Source organism: Camelus ferus, chromosome 2 (genome assembly GCF_009834535.1).
Source record: "Camelus ferus isolate YT-003-E chromosome 2, BCGSAC_Cfer_1.0, whole genome shotgun sequence".
NCBI lineage: Eukaryota > Metazoa > Chordata > Mammalia > Artiodactyla > Camelidae > Camelus > Camelus ferus.
The window spans coordinates 17,984,328-18,005,309 of record NC_045697.1 but is presented as its reverse complement, the minus strand read 5'-3'; the positions used below and the strand labels follow the sequence as shown (position 1 = coordinate 18,005,309).

At 39.8% G+C, this 20,982-nt stretch overlaps 1 protein-coding gene and 1 long non-coding RNA gene across 7 annotated transcripts in view; one reads left to right on the top strand and one right to left on the bottom strand.

Moving 5' to 3' along the window:
• Nucleotides 1–13,372, bottom strand: part of ANAPC4 (anaphase promoting complex subunit 4) — a 34,164-nt gene extending 20,792 nt beyond the window's left edge. Inside the window, exons 1-14 of one of the 4 annotated variants that reach the window (XM_014562201.2) lie at nucleotides 13,294–13,372; nucleotides 12,991–13,129; nucleotides 10,085–10,190; nucleotides 8,307–8,439; nucleotides 6,719–6,793; nucleotides 6,550–6,576; nucleotides 6,411–6,455; nucleotides 5,692–5,776; nucleotides 4,960–5,064; nucleotides 3,588–3,671; nucleotides 2,380–2,466; nucleotides 1,922–1,986; nucleotides 1,122–1,164; nucleotides 930–1,006 (exon numbers count right to left, since the gene is read on the bottom strand). In XM_014562201.2, the coding sequence (XP_014417687.2) occupies nucleotides 930–1,006; nucleotides 1,122–1,164; nucleotides 1,922–1,986; nucleotides 2,380–2,466; nucleotides 3,588–3,671; nucleotides 4,960–5,064; nucleotides 5,692–5,776; nucleotides 6,411–6,455; nucleotides 6,550–6,576; nucleotides 6,719–6,793; nucleotides 8,307–8,439; nucleotides 10,085–10,190; nucleotides 12,991–13,119 (1,061 nt within the window). In that variant the 5' untranslated portion in view covers nucleotides 13,120–13,129; nucleotides 13,294–13,372. Of the gene's footprint in view, nucleotides 1–929; nucleotides 1,007–1,121; nucleotides 1,165–1,921; nucleotides 1,987–2,379; nucleotides 2,467–3,587; nucleotides 3,672–4,959; nucleotides 5,065–5,691; nucleotides 5,777–6,410; nucleotides 6,456–6,549; nucleotides 6,577–6,718; nucleotides 6,794–8,306; nucleotides 8,440–9,488; nucleotides 9,617–10,084; nucleotides 10,191–12,990; nucleotides 13,130–13,247 lie in introns of those variants that run through there. The other 3 variants (XM_014562200.2, XM_032495122.1, XM_014562202.2) reach the window with 3 other exon arrangements.
• An 8-nt stretch (nucleotides 13,373–13,380) lies between these two features.
• On the top strand, nucleotides 13,381–19,432 carry LOC106730075. Of its 3 annotated transcripts, none has more exons than XR_004325338.1 (4): nucleotides 13,381–13,485; nucleotides 13,782–13,939; nucleotides 14,628–14,716; nucleotides 18,380–19,432. It is a non-coding gene; the product is annotated as an uncharacterized LOC106730075 (long non-coding RNA). The 3 variants fall into 3 exon arrangements; XR_004325337.1 differs by lacking the exon at nucleotides 13,381–13,485 and adding an exon at nucleotides 14,024–14,100 and having other exon boundaries at nucleotides 13,506–13,939; XR_001366502.2 differs by having other exon boundaries at nucleotides 13,396–13,939.
• The last annotated feature ends 1,550 nt before the right edge of the window (nucleotides 19,433–20,982 follow it).

Here is a 20,982-nt window from a genome sequence, read left to right as displayed (position 1 = left end):
GTAAGTGATATCCAAGCTGAGAGCTGGAGAAAGCAAGTGAAGAACAGGGTGGGAGTGTTCCAGAAGGCAAGACGGATGTACACAAGCCCTGGGCAGGAGAAAAATACGTCAAGTTTGAGAAGGCCACCAGTGTGGGTAAAGCAGAGAGGCTGGTGTGCTGCAGGCCATCCAAAGGTCTTGGTCCTAAGAAATGGGAAGGCACTGGAAGTTTTTAAATAAGAGTAACATGATCAGATCTACTATGGAGAATACATTTGAGGGACACAATGTGGACTGGAGGAGATCAGGCCAGAGGGTACTACACTGATGGAAGGGGGATATGATGTAGTAAGGGCCAGGGGTCTCAGCATAAAGAGATTTATCAAAATTTAAGTCAAACACTGAACAGCTACCTGCAAACTACTTCACTGAGGTAGGCTTGCTAGAAACAGCATGAGACTTGAAGAGCTGGGGCAGTCCTGGCTCTGACACTAAATAACATTGGCCAGCCATATGACTATTCTGAATTTCAGTTTGTGTACAATGAGGATAATCATAACCAACATCTTGCCAAGGAGCTAAATGCAAAAATATATAACACGCTTTTATATAACATGTACAACGATATACAAACACTTAATTTCACTGCTCAAAAAAGGTTGTATGCCCTATTCAAGTTATACTTCATGGCTGTCTGGGTGAGAAAAAAGCCCAGACAGGACCCAGGGTAGTTGAAAAGTTGTTGAAAAGTTATTTCATAAAGCAGAATTATCAGTATTGATTCTTTAAATCTGCGGCACTCCAAGGTTCCCCTCAAATGCTAATACAGCAATTTTAGCTGGAAGAGGCTCAAAAAGAGAGTGTTAGATGACCAAAAGAAGGCTGCAGAAAGAAAACAAATGCCAAGTACACATAGATGCAATATCAAAAAACTCTACATCCCCTCATACCTCTGTAAGTGACTTATAACCAACTTTTGTATACTGGAGTATGATGACTCTATAGACTGGCCAAGCTTTTTTAAGCCCTGATTAAAAGAAAAAATACATATTTAGCATACAAGTAAGATACTGTATGGCATTCTAAAAAAAAATTAAGAATGTGTTCACAGCCATTTAAATACAAAGAGATTTTAACTGCACCTTTACTGTTAGCTGGTTCATTAAGAGGGTCTGAAGTTCAGCACTAGAATGAAAAAGAAAATATTTTCAGTCTTTTCTACTCAAAATCTGAATGCATCACTTAAACTGCTTAAATTTCAAAGTACAAAAAAGATTTTTTAAACAAAATAAACAAAAAGAAATAGCCCAACAAAAACTAAGACTTTGTTGCACTCACAAAGGAATGGACAGAAACAGGAAACAACAAAGTCCAGGAGCAGATCGAAGTAAATATGAGGATATAACACTAGATGCTAAAATGGTATTTCAGATCAGTAAGGAGAAGGTGTAATACTCAACAAATTACATTGGGCAATTATCTAAACACTTAGAAATAAAGAAGTTAGTCTTCCACAGCATATAACCAAATAAATCATATCTGGAACATGCAAATGGAATAAAAATATAAATCACAAAAAACCTCTAAAAGAAGATATAGACCTCTAAACACTCTCTCTTAAGGCGAGAAAGGTCTTTTTAAGAATAGCACTAAGGCAAATATTATAAAGGAAAATACTGACTTGGCTATATAAAAATTTTATTTTTTATACATTTAAAAAGTACATAATATGTATACACATATTATACATACACACAAAATGATCACACTTACATAAAAATAAATGTTAATAAAAAAGCCTAGAAAGACATATACTACTCTTCTGTTTTTTGTGCACCAGAATGTTCTATTTTTTCTTTCACAATGAATATGAATTGTTTTTGAAATAAATTACCTTAACAAGAGAAGGAAAAGCATAAGTACCTAATATGAGTTTACTTACCTTGCTTTCCCCCACAACAGCAAGTCCATGAATTCATCTTGCACTGACGTGGTTGTGTTCTTTTCCTAGAGAAAGACAGGTAAAATCATGATATATATTGTTTAAATTGTAAGCATTTTTATTCAAAAATTACATGAACACAACTCCCTTTCTTGCCCTTAACCTCCCCTCAAATGCATGTTTAAACTGATTATCTGAATCGCAGTTACTGAAAAACAGCCAGTTAGCTCTTCCAACACCTGTCAATTCCCCAAGCCCTAACAGCTCCATCTCACAATCCTAGAAGAGAGCCCTCTCTCCCTCTGAGATGACAGTTTGAGGTCAGAGCAAGCCATCTGAAAGAAATCATGGTCTGAGCCTTTTACATCTCAGACCAATTTTCCTTATGTACATCATGTGGTAAATAAGGACGTTATGCAGTCTTTAACTCCTTCCGCAGGAAACTTCAGTTACGTTACCTGCACAAACTTGGTGAGACGAGAATCCATCTGCATCAGTATTTCTTCCCAGGCTTCACACATACATGTCAGTGACAAATTTATATACTATTAACAAGAAGAAAAAGATATTAAAGTGGCAAAAATATTTAAATCAATATGCTAACTAAATAATACAGGCTTCCTACTGTCAACCGTCTCAAAGAAATCCAGAATTTACTTTCCATCACTTTTAACTCAGTTAAGCCTTAGAAAGAGAAGACCATAGCTAACACTTGAACTATCAAACATTCTTAAAGTTTTTATCCTACAAAACAGGTATTTTCTACTTTTTACATATAAGATGTATTTTATTTACATTAACTGTCAAAATGCTGGTTTGCTCAACCATTCAGTTTTCAAACAGTATCCTTTTAAAAAGATACTGATCTCCAGAAATCTTTGACATGAAGTACATAAGCGACTGTGGGTGGTCGCCTGAAAGAAGGCCCCAGTTCTTTGTAGCTCCTTCTATCCAGACAAGGAGTCAATTTCTCCAGTCCTTCGATCTGAACTGGCCTCATGCCTTGGTATGACCAAAGCTGCAGAAATGACACTGAGCCCAAAGCTTCAAAAGGCTGTACACGCTTCCACCTGCACTCCTGACACCCCTGCCACCATCACCACTCCATGAACAAGCCTGGTCCAGCCTGCTGGGTATGAGGAATGTGAAGCCCAAAGCCACTACAGCTAAGGGACACTTGGACCAGCCAGCTGGCCACCCATGCACGACCAAGCCCAGAGCAGCTGAATCTCAGCAGAACAACAAAAACTTCCAGCTGAGCTCAGCTCAAACTGTCAACTGACTAACCTACAGAATCATGAGCTTATCTAGGGTGCGTTTATTACATACAAAAGGTAATTGATATGATGACTGTTTTCCATAATACTTTATTTGCAATAAAACTTTTAAAATTCCAAAATGTTATTTTATTTATGAGAATGTTTAAGAGTTTAAACTATTTTTCCTTTTTCTTTTTTTTTTTTTTTGGAGAAATAGAGATGGGTGGGAGTAGATTTTCAATTAAATTTCTTTTTCTTGCTCTAATGGACATTATAAAATTATTTACCAGACTAGACACCTCTACCACATATAGTTGGCTTTAAAAGGTAAGATTTTCAAGTTTTTATTTACAGAACATTAGAAACTTATAGCAAACATTCACATAAAATAAGCTAGAAATAAATACCTGTAAAAGAGCTGAAATGTGAGTAAACTTTCTGGCCATTCTAGTTACTTCAGGTAAGAAAGAGTACAACAGATTGGTTTCAAGCTGTAAAATCAAAATAATAAAGTGAGTCACAAGCAGACATGATTACTTCTTTTAAAGATAAATTAAGTCCCTCTCAGATCAAAAAAAAAGAAGTCCTATAATTTAGAAGAGTCAAGGTCTAACTATATATCAGAAAGACTGTCAGAATTCTGATCCTTTTGAGCATAACAGTTTGGAGACTAACAAAATACAACCTGAGGATTTTCTAATCTGCAGTGTTTAACTGTGCACATATCACTTTCTCTAGGTTAGCAATCCCCTCTACATAGTTAGAATAAATGTAATAACCTATTTTGCAACACTACTATGAGGAATTATCTGTAAGAAACTTTAAAGGAATTATAGGCTACTGATAAATACAAGTTAAGTATCTAATACAAAGTGTATTATCTCAACAAAACTGTCATTAAAAGCATCTATTACAAATTTAAAAGAAATAGTGAATTGCTTTATTACAGCACCAAATGCAATCCTGGAAATCATATTTTCACAGAACCTTAAGATAAAGAGCTAATATGAACAACTGTCCAGCAAATATCAAAAAGTGAAAGGTTGTCTAACATTCTGAATACAGCAAACGTTGGAAGGCATCACACGCATCTTGCGTCTTTTGTCCTACTTTTGTTTAAGAGTTCATGCACACTTAGGACTAAGTGGCTGGGTTATTTAAGAACAGTTTCCAAACAGTTTCCACAATCTATAACACAAATAGCACACAATAAGAAAGGTTTTCCCAACATTAAGTAATCATCTTACCCAAGAGACAATGTGTTAGTTAAGAGCACCACTATGGAGCCAGACTGCCCAGCATCACTTTCCAACTCTGTGACACCAACCATATTACAGTTTCTCTGTGCACCCATTTACTCATCTATGACACGGAGATAGTAACAGTACCTACCTATTGGGTTACTGTGAAGATTCAAATGAATTATTCTAAATCACTCAGTATGTGGCACGTATAAAATGATTAATATTAGCTTTTTTTTCTTTTTATTTGGGTCAGAGTCCTAAAAACACACTTGGTACAAAGATGAACTGGTACAGCAACGAAGTAATATGGTCATTAACAGACCATCAAAACATTGTTTTGGGGAAAATTATGCTGGATCACTGGACTAGTACGGTGTTTACTACAATAAGATTCTATATATAAGAAGCTCCAAGTCGATTTTCTTGCTCTTTTGTTTTAATGACCATTAGAATCCAATGATATGGATAATTAAAAACTATTAAACCTTTAAAAATATACATCTACTCTCTGCTGCTGTCAGGTTCCTATACTCACCTGAAAGTAGGAAACTTCTGAAGCACCACCAGCAGACACCTCTGTGACCACTGACAATGATTTCAAGTCACTTGACAGACATAATGCAAGACAAGTACCAACAATCTGTAAAACAGTCAAGTCCCCAGTACATTTAGTATTATTGCTAGACCGCACCCGCTTACAATACAGGAAGTAAGAATTCAGAGCTCTAAAAAGTAGAAACACACACGCCTGGCTCCTGCCATGTATGTGTAGCAGATGAAGGCATGTGTCCACTCATCACAAGGACACCCCCCGCAAATGGGGCTCAAGTCAAATGCTGGATAACCAACACATTCCACATAGTCTACAGTATTTTCTACCCCTTTAGGGAATGGTAAGAATAAGAATAAAAAGCCATGGAGAAGGCCACAACTGAGCATCAGATGGCTTCCGATGACTTTCATCACATTCCAATCACAAATTGTACCTCTTAAACACTACAAGGCCAGAAAAACATTAAATCATAATCAAGTGTATCATATCAATCTTTTTGTTAGGGAAAAAACGTGCCTAATTCCACTAAGAGCCCCTGAATTTCATGGACATCATATCACTATTTTATCTTAGTAAGAAAATTATACTTTTAATATTTAAGAATAATTTCAATAACTGAAATTTTTTAAAAAGTAAAGTCTTATCCTTTTCCCATAAATCAGTCAGCTGCTATATTCTAACAGAAAAAATAGAAAATTTTAAAGAAAAACTTACCCCTGTGACTCGAGCAATTTTGAACATTCCATAAGCATAAAGCTCAATAAATCCAGCGCTTCCTCCAAGGACAAGAATATTAAGCCTAATTTAAAATAATGCACAAGGTGAAGACAACAGAGAGGACAGAGTTCTTAAACCAAGACCTGAGTTGTTCCTGCTCTCATATACTCTGCACGCTCAAGCTCCCTTGCAGGACAACTGAATCACCAAACAAACTCACCAAGACTCAATCACACTGAGGTTATTCCTTCTTTCAAAGGAAAAACATAAACTTTATCCAACCTAGAAAACATCAGTTTATAGTAAAATAAGAACATATTATTTTAATGATAACTGTATTTATATATTCTCAATAATAAAGCATCCCTTTTTCAGCTAATACAAAGCATCATCAGTTTTGATGCTAAATATATTAAATGGGCTTAAAGAATTTGAATATTTAAATTTAAATTTTAGAAACTCTAGGACTTTCCTTCCTCCTTTACTTATTAAAATAAAAGTACCCCATAATATTAAACCAGACACAATCAAAAACCATACAATAAAGACAAGTAAATAATAGATATTATCTGTTTATTGTTCAGAGGTACTTGTCAGCAATGAAATAACATGACAAATAAAGAAACTGTCCTTGAAACTTTAGTCTAAAAACTGCCTCAAATATCAAGCATCAAATTTAAGAAAATTAGACTTAATAAGATATCTGAAAGACTTACCTGACGTCTCCCAAAAGCTTAATAATTTCATCAGAATTTTCTTCACTAAAATACAAAAATAAATTGGATTATCTTTCAACTATATATTTCAAGTAGTAAAAGATTATCTTACTTGAAAACAAAAAGGGTATTATCTTACCTAAATATTTTTGAGGTGTTGCTATAACTAGAGAAAAACAGAGATTAGGATAAAAAATATTAACAAAAATACAGTTTTTAAAAACAGACGAGAAAACTGTTACAGTGTTAAAAGTAAAGAAAAGAAATCTGCAAGATTAATCCCAATGAAATTAAACTCTGATACTTACTTTTTTGGCAACGTAGGAAGCTTAGGTAAGAGAAGATTTGATTCATCCTCAGCATTATAAAAAGATGTTAGAACACTAAAAAGGGGGAAACAAAACAAAACAAAAACAAGCATTATAAAAACAAAGATTTTACTTTTTTTCTATTGGAAAATACTAATTTTTTTAAATGCTCGGTTGTATACATTTTACATTGCCAACTAAACAGATGTCACACAGTTTACCACTATAAAACAGTCACTGTAACAAGAAATAGAAAAACTGGAAATTCTTCATTTACTTAGAACTTTATTTCTGAAAAAAGTCAGTTTACATTTAGAAAGACAAATATTTATAAATAATTTTCTTAGTATATGAAATGTATTCAAAAGTATTCAGTATCAGATACTGAGAATTTATGATTTCTTAACTCTCCTCTAAGAACTGACACTGAACATCTGAGTACCAGGAGTAATTTTTAAAAACACCGCAATTATTATATAATTTAATGATGCATTCTATGGCTTACACATATCTGGAGATTTAACAACCCAGCAGGTACATAAGACGCCACCAGGCATTTTGAATAGTTTTATTTATTCCACTTTATTTTTCAACTCTACCTCCAAATGTGGTTGAAAATAAATGAGTGAAAAGGAGAAAAAGTGGTGTCATGAGAGACCCTGGAATCCCCACGTAACATTTCTGATTTCTCAGTAGAGAGTGTTAGAACACACTTGGAAGGCAACTGGGCAGGGATAGAAAGTCTGTGGTATACTCTGCTCCTCTAACCATCTATGAATTCACATGACCATTTGCCACCTTTGATTATTTTATGACGGATTAATCCCTGTTTTATCTATAGTGAATTCAAACCCCAGGCTAGATCCTTGTTATCCAATTCTTTATGGCCCCCAACTTAGGAAATCTGTGAATTAATAATCAGGATTTACAAATTAATTTGATATTTAACTTACAACTTAATTAGAATAGAAAAGCTAATGTAAAGAAAATGATCACATTTCCTCAAAAAGAAACTTTATTTTCCATATTCACTAAACCCACTGATCTTTAGGCCACCTTTACCACAAACCTGGCAAAATATTTGACATCAAAGACTAAGGCAAAATTATCTTCATGAAACAAGGAAACTACTGGGACCACGAACACAGAAAGAACCAGTTTAGCATCAAAACAGAATGCTCAATTCAGTACTTTTCATATTCTAAGAATATTTACCAAGACACACAAAAAAAAAACAAAGCTCCAGATGAAATACACGCTGAAAAGAAAAACAGAACCTCAACTTGCTAATCATTAACTTTAATTAATATTACTTGAATGTATAAATCACTGCTATAAACTACTAAAAATGACTGAAAAAAAAAATCTCATCCATTCAGGCATTATTACTTCGATAAGAAAATAGATTTTCTCAGAAGAGAAAAAAGTCTAACAAAGCATTAAAAAAAGTTTCACCTTGATTAACTTAAAAACCAAAAGTTAAATGTAATGGACACACATCCAACACTCAGACACTCCTAAGCTTCCATTTTTAAAAACTGAAAATTTCACAACATGTGATTGTGACTACTGGAGTTTATTACTCTACCTGCTTTCTACAGTCACTTCCATCCAATGCATACAAGAAACTGGAGCCTCCACAGAAAAAGAGTGCAAACTTTCCGGTTTCTCCACATCACACAAAACAATTTTCTTGGTGTCGGCAAGAGCGAAGGCCAAAACTAGAACAAGAAAAAATAATTAAAACAAATTAGTGTAACATTCGAGAAAAATGGGTATTTCAATTCTCACCCAATTATACTAATGATTTGACCTCTAAATCTTCCCTTTAAATAATTAAAAAACTAAAAGATAGTTATGTCATTATTTATGCATTTTCAAAAGCTCAAACTTTCATGAGTGATCTACTACTTTCTCGTGTATTGTACTTAACATCTTACATACCAAACTCTCTAGACAGGAACCTTGATGTCAAGCAGAAAACACTGAACAAGTATCAACAGATAGACAATGATATGGTATCACCAAGACATAGTGATCCCCATCTAAAAGTTAAAAAGTGATTCCATCTGCTTGCTTCTTGGAAGTTTTTTATTCCTTTTTTATTTCTAACCCTCCGTGAACAGGGCCATCAAATATTGCTGGGTCTTCTTCCTTTCACTGTGGCTGAATCATCTAGTATAGTTTCTCTACATAAGTTATTAACATCTTCCAAACATATCAATTTAAGAATTTCTAAATAGAGGGCTGTGAGTTTTACTGTATACCAACACATGCAACTTTGCTAGATATGAGGCAATCTAAGTCTCCTCTTCTTCAAAACAATTTAAAGCAATCTTGAAATAATCATTACCAAGCAAAACTCTATTTTACTGTCCAAAAACAAGACTTTTTAATGATAAAAATATCATCTGCTTAAATACATTTTCACCCACAGTGACTTTCCATGATTTTTGAGATCCCGGTGCTTTTGGATGTATAGTGCAAGATCTCAAAATATTACTTAAGAAAGTCCTCTAATTTTACACATACTATTTTTTTAAGTAAAAGACAAAACAAGAACTGAGCAAAATGAGTGTAAACAAAAAGAGTTGTCTGTAAGCGGTAGGCTTTCAGGGGATTTTTTACATACTTACATTCATCTAGGAAAAAAGTAAGCAGTGAGAAGTACGTATCATTTTACAAAAACAATTCAGCTTTTTTTTTTTAAAGCATCAAAGATACAGATGAACTTTCAGCTGTATGATTTACAGCACTTTCTTGTACTGACCAGATATGGACAACAGCTCAAACATCAACTGTCACTGCAGGGCAGCACGTGGAAGAGCGGAGTTCAGTCCTCAGAGCCACTATGTAACAAGCCACAACATACAGGGCACCAGGAGGAGACAGAGTACACTGAAGCCGAAGGAATGGGGTCAGAGCTGACAGTCCTTCCGGTGAGGGAAGCACACATGCAGAGAGAACACTCAGGAGCCACACACTTAATACTAAAACACATTTCTGGGAGAAAAGGGCCATGATGGCACTGAACGGACTAGTGAGTGGCAAATGAAGCCTGGGGCAAACAACAGGACAAGATAGGGAAAGAATGAAACCAAAGTTCCCACCAAATCTCTTTTTAGACTTATCTTTGCTAAGAAGTCAGATTTCATTTTAGAGATCCTTTTGCCAAAACAAAGAGAGTAGAATTAATCTGAGTTCTACGAAAACACTGTAAAGCCTTTGAAAAAACAAAGTTCCCAAACTGGTATTTAAAATTCTAACATCTAATAAGAACAATCAATTCTTTCTGGAAATAAGCTCTCTTTACAAAATACTCTTTCTGAAAAGCAAAAATGTATTTTTTAACAATACTATCATTACGTTTGCCATCTGGTCTCCAAGCCAGACAGGTCACTTCCTTTCCTGTGTTTTCATTTGGTGGAAAACTCCAAACTCGATGAAAACTTGCAAGACGATGAAGTAAAACCTAAGACAAACCAGATATAATAGCAGAGAATTAAACATCCATTTCAAAAACAAAATAAACCTAGACACTCACTATAAAATTTTTAAAAATCATGTTGAGAACAATACTTAACTATCAGAACAAGTTAGAAGACAACAGTGTCTGAATGAACTTAACGTATTTCCAAAGAAATGGGTGAAACAAGGTCTAATTTAACTCTGTATCCTATACATTTTATCATTTATGTCAACAAGAGACTGATCTTTTAGAAAGGAATAAGGCTGTCCAAGAAGATGACAAAAAAAGAAATAAAGGACATCAAAAAAAAAAGAAAAAGGTAGCTATATATAATCAAATAACACTAAACTTGGAATCAGCCAACTTGGGATCTAATTTCAGCTGTGTCACTTACTGGCCATAGATCTTGGACAAGTCAGAGCCATTCTAAATTTCCATTTCCACACAGGTAAATTCTCACCTTGAAGGGTCAAGATGATGCCCCAGAGCTCCTCGTGCTTCAAAACTACACTGTCCCTACTCTGTCCTCTATACAATCATTGGAAATGGAATGAAAAGGCATCAGAACTGCCTGTGCTCCTGAAGATCCCCCCACCCCTCCACACACACTCTGTCTCAGTTCCCCACACTCACGGCTGTAGCACTCCCTGCCTTATCTCACAGCATCCTTCATTCCTGGTTACAGGGAAGCCAGGACTCCCAAGGAACCGCTCACCACCCAGACTCCATGCTCTTTTCTGAGCCCATCTCTGCCTTTTCCTTACTTCTGAAACCCTTCCTCTCTGCCCTCTGGAATTCACAGTCAGGTGAAGATACAGATCCCCTGTATCTTCATTCTCTTCTCTCAAATGTGCTTCTCACTTGAGGACACTGCTTCCCTACAGGATGCTTGTACAGTGGCCATTTTGCATACCATGTTCCCAGTACTACTACTGGGCTAGAAGAGAAAGTAGGTTTCCTCCTTGATGAGTGATGTCATTTCTGGATGTTTTTCTTCTCTTCTTTAAAATCCTCTAACTCTGAATCATATGCAGTCAGACAATACCACTTGTCATCCCTCTTAACTGCAGTCACTCATAGACCCCTCGGCCATCCCCCACCATTCCTGGGGGGTCTGGACTCCTGGCTGGCTCGCTCATGTTTCCCAACACTACTCATTGTCATTCTTGGTGATTTTAAGAGCTAAAATGTCCTGACTTTTCGGTTCTCAACTATGTCTCCTTCAATGATCACATCTTCTGCCTCACTTTGGTCACTCCCAGGGTCATGCCTGTGACCTTGTCATTACCAAAAACTCCAGATGCTCCCATAATCTTAACTTCCAAACCTCCCACTTCCCATCACCACTTGTATCTTTCCTGCTCATCCCTACTGATACCCAACTTCAACTCTTCAACCTCATCAAAACATACAATCTATTAATTCCACCACCTATTCATTGTCCCTCACACCACACATGCCCTCACTTTCCTTCTTTATCAGGTTGGAGTCCGAAGTTCATCATTACAATCATTCCTCTTGCATATAACTTCAACTCCCTTGCATCTCTCTTGCTTTGTCACACTTTGGCACAACAACCCCAGTTAAACCCAACCATGCCTGCCTGCACTCACACAAGTGAACAGAAGAGACACAACCATGCTCATTAGTTTCCTTTAAACTACAAAACCACTAAACTTGTGGGGCTCTTAATACTGACCAACAATCCTATTAGGTTTCGTTAGTCCACTTGCCTTGTCATCTTCTTCATATCTCTCTTTTCTCCTCCATCCTCCCTCCTAAATAGCGCCCTTTCTTCACTGAGAAAACAGAGGCAACACGTGCCCACAATTACATCTACCCATCTGACCACACGATGCGTCAGTTCTCTCCCTTCCCTCCTACTGCTGTGGCTATGGTACCTGGACTTCTGCCTAGAGCCACCACAGAGTTTCAAAGCACCTTGGCAGTGGAGGCAGAGTAGATTTTACAGCAGGCCCTGAGAAAGCAGACATCAATACCCTGGCAACGAGGTCAGGACAGTCAACATGGCTTTGAAGGCTGCTAAGTTTCACTTGCTGCTAAGTTCTTTTACCACCTAGTTCCCAAGCTTAGCCAAGCTGGGTCACACAATGCAGCTCTCACCTGGCCAGATAACTCTCATGAAACCTGCCAAAAGGCCACAGGAGCAAAGATGCACAGGTGAAGGTTTCCTTACAAAATGGCTGTCAGGTAATTAAAAACACTCAGCAGAAAGTTAGGTACAACCGGGTTACACTTGATGGAGGGTAATCTAATGTGAACTAGAAGTGCTAACTGACAACACTACCCACACTGCATCAGGAACCCAGTGAAGCATCACTCCTTGTTTAATTTAAAGGTGTCAACAGGAGGTGGCTCTCCAGCCTGGTGCAAAACTTGGACAACAGAATACAGATTCTCAGACATATCCTCTGTGGCAGCTACATGCATGCATATTCGCAGCTCAGGTCTGACCACAGCTCATCTTTCTTCTGCCTAAACTCTAAGTAAACTTAGGGGAGAGTCTGTGGACCTAGTACTATGTCTAACTCAAGAATGACACATCATGAGCCTTTTAAAAGCCCATTTAACAAATAAATGACTAAAAGAGTGTGCGGGATGCTGGACTGTGTAACTGAGTTCAGCTGAGTGAGAACTGTTGTTTTGACCATAAGATTTGGGCAATGGGCGTATAAACGACCTTTCCCGTCTGGTTCAGCGGGACTGGAAGGGACGGGCGGGGTAGACAGGTGGCGCCCACAGCAGTGGAAACCGAGGCCGGGCTACGCGCCGGCTCACTCACCTCGCCCGCAGTGTTGGCCAAAGCAATGAGATCCCGCTTGGGTGACCAGACCAGGAAAATTATCTCCTGCGGCAGCTGCTTCTCTCCCACGACCCGGAAGGACGGGAAACAAGTCGGGAAACGCAACATGGGGGCGGCCCTGCAATGACACCCCAGTCGGAGGCCGGCAGGGACCCCCTGGGCCGCCCGGCCCTGGCCGGGTGCCGCTCCCGTCTCTGCCCCTGGCCCTTCCCGCAGAGCCCGGACAGCGGCGGTACCTGCGAGCTGCCCCACGGCAGCCAGCACGACCCGGGTAGCCTCTACCTGTCTCGCAGCACCGGAGAGTGAGCTGCAACCTCCCCGCCGCAGCGCCGTCGCCGCCGCGCGCTCCGGGCACTTCCGGTTCCCGGGCTTCCTCGCGAGAACACGGCGGCGAGGTCTCCGTGCGCAGGAACCCCTTCGGCAGCCTGTGGACCGCCGGTCCTCAGCCCTGGCGGCTCCACCACCAGTGAGAAGGTGTTTTGTTTTGTTTTGTTTTGTTTTGTTTTGTTTTGTTTTTTTCAAAACTCTCCTGCCCAGGCAAAACCCCAGCCCGATTAAATGAGAAGTAATACAGGATGGGACCCAGTATTTATTAAAACGCTCTAAAGTGCTTCCAATTTGCAGCCAAGGAAGGAGAGCCCTGATCTAAAACGTCCGACACAGGCAAATATCTTGATTCTTTACCCCATTTAAGCCTCCCAACTATTTGATAGTAGCAGCCCCACCATAATGAATAAGGACCGTGAGCTCACCCAGGATTTGTCCCATAGCTATTGGAGCATCTACTGTACGAAGGAATCTACGCTTCACAGATGCACGGGACATGGGCTCAGTCAGCCTGACAGGACGTCAACCAGAATCCATCTGATGCTTCTCGCTACAGACACATTTAAATGTGTTAACTTGTTCAAAAGTTCCCACAACCAGGGTAAGAGAATGTGAGAGTATCATCTTGAACTTAAAATCTGTGGTAGAAAGTCATCTATACCTCTCACTTCTTTCACTTGTTCAGAGGAGAAAGGCGGCGGGATCTTCAACTTTCAACATGCCGCACCTTCTCGCCTTCTATCTGGATGTAGCCCCTGGGAGGTGGGTGATAGAGGTAGACTAATTCGTTCAGCAGCAAATATTCGAGCACTGCTTTCTGCAAGGCACTGTTTGTAACGCTTGATACTCACCCTGCTCCCTTTGAGAGCCTCGCTTTTTCCCTTGAGTTTGCTGCAAACAGTTTAGCACGTCTCCCAGATTCTTCCAGAAGCAGTATTCTAAAGTGAGAATGGCCTTGCCTTTGTTATCATGAAATGCATTTTGGATCATTATTTAACGTTCTGGGGTGGTGTATGGTTGCTAGCATAACTATCGCCACCTTGGGCGAGTACAGTTCCTCCTGTCCTTCCACTGACCCTACCTAGGACTGTGATGTGTGGTAAATCACTTCTCTGTCCTTAATGGCTTTGTAGCTAATAGATATTGGTTAATAATCATTAGGACCAGGTGGCCTTTATGCTCTGTTAGTCCCCAATGATGAAGACCTTCCCTGACTTAATTTTGGCACTCACAAGACTAGTTACCCACTCATAAATCTTCACTTAGGAATGCACTTCCTGTTTCTCTAGGTGAACTATAAAATTGTCCCAGTGGTCCCTTCGAGGTGCTAAGTGCAGCTGCAGATGCTTCCAGATCATTGTCCACCGGATCCCACCCTGTAAGTTTCCCTAAAATAATCAGATCCATTGATGATACAGAGCTGCCTGCCTCGTTTTCCCGTCTCAAGACACCTTCTCCATCCTCCAACAGGCGGCAATAGATAATCTAAATGGTGGGGGACTAATATCTAGCTGCTTAACAGTCTTATCAAAACTGAATGCCCATTTTCCTCAACTGTGTCCTGAATATGAACCTTCATATAACACATGAAAAGGACTGTTGTTAGAGCTATACACTCACTGCTAGGAGACAGAGAACAACTACCTGCCTATTATGAAACCTTCACAGAAGAGTATGAATTTCCCAGAAAGTATGTTTAACACAGGAAACAGCATAGGTGTGGAGTTGCAGATGTGGCCAGGACACTACAAATAATTTTATGTGGCCATAGCACCTCATTTGTGTCAGTGGGAGTGACTGTTACTGGAAAGGTTTCAAAGTAGCCATAGGACAAGAGCTATGAACACAGTGTTTCCAGCCTTTTCTTTTTCCTACTGTCCCATAAAGGAGAGTTTTGGCTTTACCCACTCCGTTTCTTTGTTCTCCCCATTCTCTAAGGAAAACACTGCTTTGTCAAACTGGTTTAATGCACTTCTGTGGCACAGAATCTAGAGAGAAGGGGGGAAAGGCCCAGGGATCAGGCACGGGTGGTTTTTAAGGAGGCAAGGGCAGGAGGTATAAATGTACAGAGACTGGGAAGTGGGGAAGCGGGGAGGGAAATGAAGAGAAAACAGACTTTAAGAATTCCTATGCTGTGTCTCACCTTTTCCTAGTGCTTGGGGGAAAGTGCAAAAACTAGCTGGTTTGAAATAACTTTTTGGTAGCTAGGCTGTTTCTTTAATCACTAGACCCCTTGGGCTAGCTCATGCTGATGGCATCTTTCCACGTGTTATAATGACATGGGGTTGGATTTTGAAGGGCCCGGCAGCTGCCAACAGAGATTTATAATTTGCAGAGGGGCGTGTTGGTGACAGCATCACATTGGTTCACTAGTTATTCAGGACCTTAATTCTTGTGATGAGGCTGATGTTGGGTTAGAAAGGAAGGACTGACTGAAGGTGTAAACATGGCAGGAAGACTAGTTGGGCAAGGGGGTGGGGGTGTGGGAGGCAATTCCAGACACATTTCTGAAGTATAATACCAAGAACAGATTATTGATCAGATTGGGAGAATGAAGGCAAGGGCATCGTCAAGACTGAGGTTGTATATATGGGTGCGCAGACTCAGGTAGCAGAGAACTGGTTGCCGTTAGGTGGGGTGGGGTATGAGGGAAGTATGAGGGGGGAGACAGGGAGAGCAGACCAGAACGAAGGGGTGTAGTGAGGACCATGTTCAGGTGGACGTGGGTGTAGAAATCTATCTGTGACGGCCAAAGGCAGCTGGGAAGGCAGGTTTGAAGAGCAAAGGTCAGGGCCTGAGCAAAGATGTGGGACTCAGTATACAGAGATGGAAGTTGGAGTTTTGTGGGGTGTGACTAATCTAAGCCGTGTGAAAGACTGTTAATTTGAGAGGTCTATTTTGAAGTCATAAAATAAGTGAAACACACAAAATAAACAAATTGACTGAATTTTCTGGAAAAAGAAATCGTTAGTGTTGGAATCTCTCTACCCTACCATGGTTGCATTCATTAGGCCACAGAAAAAATCCAACTCAAAGTGGCACAAGTAATAACTAGAATGTATTGGCTCAAGTAAATTACAAGTCCGGCAGTAGGGCCAGCTTCAGGGCAGGCTAGATCCAGCAACTCGGTGTCACCAGGGACCCAGCTCAGGGTGTGCATCACCACAAGGCTGGCTCCCCTTGTGGTCACTGGAAGACTGCCAACAGCACCTGGAGCTACAGGCTTCCTCATTCAGAGGAAGACCAAGAGCCCCTTCACCAATCACATGACTAAAGTGCTGAGCCTCACGTGATTAGACCAGCCCCTATTCTGAGCCTCGCTGAAATCAATCACAGTTAAAGGGGATGGAATTATGCCCCATAGAAAGTCCTCCCTAAGAGCAGAGAGGGAGACTTGGGTATAGCTCAGGGGTAGAGCACATGCTTAGCATGCATGAGGCACTGGGTTCAATCCCCAGTACCTCCAGTTAAAGAAAAAGAAAAAAGAGCAGGAGAGGATGTCAGTCAACTCTCCCCCAAATCCCACAGCAGACACACAAAGGAGAGGTTGGAAATGATGGTGGCGAAGCAACCCATCAATAATATTCAATAACGGCAATCAATCATTACTACTCAAAGGGTAGTTTTAGGTACTAAGTACATTTGGGAGATACGGGTCTCAACTGTATCAGTTCATGTTTTGCTTGTCTCCCGTGACCACTTCTATTGCTGTTCAGAGACCAACTCATGTGATTCCTATCTGGGAAGAAAAAAAGTTCTACTAAGAGCTACAGAACTAGTATTTATACGTATAGGAATTCATCCTAAGGAAATAAGATTTGGTTCTAAGTATGTTTATCATAGAGTCATTTACAATAGTGAACAAAACTTAATTGTCCAACCATAGGAGGCTGACTGGTTAAATACAGTACATCCTGAAGAATAATACTATTGTTTTAGGTATAAATTGATGTTCTTGACATGTTTATGAGAGAGGATTACAAAACAGGATGTTTTTAGAATTCCATTTTTGTGGGCGAAATTTCAGAGTGTCTAGCCATTTATACAAGAATCTACCTTTGGAAGAACCTACATGTAAGCTGTGACAGCGGTTACCTGAGTGGTGGTGTTAAAAGTAACTTTTCATTTTCTGTGATTCACCTAGCCCGTGTACTAATTGTAAAGTTAATGGGCAGCAACTTTTGTTTCCTTTTGTCCTCTGTAAGCATGCAGAATGTTTAGGCTATCTCTAGTTTTCTCCCACTCCTCGCCTCCACATTTGCAGATGAAGAAACTGGCCTTGTCTATTCAGGCTGAGTTTCTTAGAGACCACCAATGTCACATTTCCAGTCTGCAGGGGCATCAAACAACACAACAGTAGGAGAGTCTGTGACTGTCCAGCTAATGGGATAAAACTCACCCCTCAGATCCCTGAGATCTGCTTGTTCACTTTTGGTGCTTTTTCCCCTCAGTCTTGCTGGGTTAACATTTATACTAAATCTCCTGAAATCAAATAGTAGAGGTCTTATGTTCACTTCATTGCAGTGATGACCTGACTGACCCTCAAGTAACGTAACCCATGTCCTAATGTTCCAATTAAAATCAAAGCAGTCAAGATGGATTTTCCTTTGCCTTCTGTTTGAGCTTTCCTTCCTTAGGCAGCTCTACGTGTGTCAGCATCTTACTATCAGGTAGCACAGTTGGGTCTGGAGGCCTAAATGGCCATTTCTAATCACTCCATCTGTATTTTTGAGCAGCTTCTACCTGGAGGGTGGAGAACGGAGTTAGACCCGGCACCTGCTTCCCAGGGTGGTGGGAGGAGGGATGGGGCCATGAGTACTGCAGCGGGTCATCCCTGGTATCACCGTGGGCAAGATACAGCCTGGGAGCCAGTGGACACTCACAGGGATGTCCATCCACAGCCCCCTGCAATCGGCGAGCTTCTAATCTACACGGGGAAACAAGCACAAGAAGTTCTAACACAGGGCTTGATTTAAGTACCTGAAAAGAAACCAAAATAGAAAGACACACAAACACATGCCTATTTTTATTTCACTGGCAGGAGATGTACTATTCCACTGGGGACACCGACAAGGACATCGTGCAGGAGGTGGCATCAGACCAGGACCTTTTATAGGCTGATTTTATATTTTAAAACGATAGGCGCCCCTTGTTTAATTGTGCTTCACAGACACTGTGTTTTACAAACTGAAGGTCTGGGGCAACACTGTGTTACCAGGTGACGGTTAGCACTTTTTAGCAACAAAGTACTTCTTAATTCAGGCGTGTGGGGTTTTTTTAAGACAATGCTACGGCATTGCTTACTTAACAGACTACATACATAACAGACTACAGTGCAGTATAAACATCACTTTTATATGCACTGGAAAACCAAAAACTTCATGCAATGGCCTTCACTGAGATACTGGCTTTACTGCAGTAGTCTGGAACCAGATCCACAATATCTCTGAGGTCTGCCTACAGTCAGACTTCTCCCAGATGCCTAGTATTTTATAGATTGTTTTGAAGGGGGCAGAAAGCAACTTTTGTGTTTTTCTGAAAGTAACCTTGGAAGCTGAATTATTCTAAGTTTAGAAGCCTCCAGATAAGGCTGCCAGTCTTGCTCACACCACACATCCCAACATTTAAACCCTCAGTGTCGGGACTGCCCTCCTGTTGGCTCTGAGCTCCTCCCAATATTGTTTAGGTCTGTTTTCCTTTTCTTTTCCAGTCCTTCTGAGAAAGAGAGAAGAGCAAGTCCTCTCCATATCTTAGGCATGCCTACTGTTAGGGACTGAACTGTGTCTCCCCAAATCCATATGCTGAAGCCATAACCCCCCGTACCTCAGAATGGGACTGTATTTAGAGACAGGGTCTTTTAAAAGGAGACAAAGGTAAAAGGAGGCCATTAGGGTGGGCCCTAATCCAATGTGACTAGTATCCTTATAAGAGGAAATTTGGACATACATGGAGGAGAGACCGTGTGAAGACACCCTGGGAAGGCAGCCATCTGCACGTTAAGGAGAGAGGCCTCACAATAACCAAACCTGCCAACACATGGATCTTGGACCTCCAGCCTCCAGAACTGTGAGAAAATAAACTGTTGTTTTCACCACCCTGTCTGTGATTTTTTGTTATGGCAGCCCTAGAAACAAATACATCTACTGTCTGAAAATCTCTAGAAAATTTCATGCTTTCATCAAGTTTTTAATGAGCACCTATAATACAGAAGAGAGACATAAGATACGAAGTGGGTACTGACAGTAAGAAGCTGAAACCTTTTGGAGAAACAGAATCTGTAAATGTAATCACGGAACAATACATGAAAAGTGCCTCAAATGTGGTGCAGAGAGGAAGGTGCTGGCTGGTATCAGGGACTCATGTGGGACTTCCCAGAAGAGAGTGGGGCTTGGGCCAGGGCCTGAAGGCTCCTTAAGACTTTAATGATGGCCATATGGAGGGAAATATTCCAAACAAAAAGAAGAGAATGGGATGAAAGATTGGGGCATACTGGAGAAATAAATTAGTCTAAATTTCAGACTAAATTTAGGAAAAAAAACAAATCTGATCATTCAAGGCCTACAAAGTAACTTTGTATTTCACTACATTTTGTAACATAAGCAAGAAGTAGGATGAAATTTAGCTGTAGTTATTTAAGAAAAATGTCCTTTAAAAAACTTTGGAAAGTTTATCTGTCAAATTTCAGGGATTTTCTTCTATTGCTGTTTCGACTAGGTATCTTAATGTTCAGATATGTCGATTTCTGATTAGAACACATGACCTCATGTCCCATCACACTGTATACCTTCCAGAGACAGTTTTACATTCTATTACTTTATTCTCTGAGAAAAGAAAGAGGTTAAATCCTTAAAATTAGTATTAATTGAACACAAGATCAGAACCACCAAATTTCCTATTTTCAACTCTCTAAGAAAGTAAGAAAGTTTTAAAGTACAGAATTCCTGATTATAAGTAACACCCTATATGCTCAATTCTAAGACGGACTTTTTTTCACATTTCAGTATTTCTGAAATAAGATACATCTAAAATTTAATATGTACATTAATGAGATAGAGGTGTTTGTTCCGCAAAAGCTATGATTACATCGGTAGTGCGTTCTACAACTGAAGGTATCTTAAAACTAAGAAAATATGGTGATGATAATGACCACTGGCCATCAGAACTCAATTCTTCAGCAGTCATGGTCCCCCGAAGTGTCTGAGTTTCTGGGAGATTTCAACAGATTTTACCACAATATCATGGACATCATGATAGTCAGGCAATGTCCATGTGTATGCCTCAATCAGAGAGGGGAATCTCACAACGATTCTACGAGGTTCATACCTCATCCATGTACCTGGAAATCTGCCCTTCCTATAGCAACCCATGTTAAAAGAGGGGCAAGAGAAGAGTTTTGTGAGACTTGTTAAGTCTAGAAGCTTAGCTCATCTTTTGATGTCGCCTGATCTACCAGAGCCACATTTGAGTATTCCACATCAGGCATCAAACTACCCTAACATAAAATACCAGATGGAATTTCAATACCAGATGGAGGCAGTTCTTCTACCTTTATTCACAGGGCTCTGGGTAAGCCCAAGGAGAGATGCCTCCAAACCTGCTCTCAAACAGGTGTTCAGAGGAAAAGGAGAAAAGTTACTATGCAAA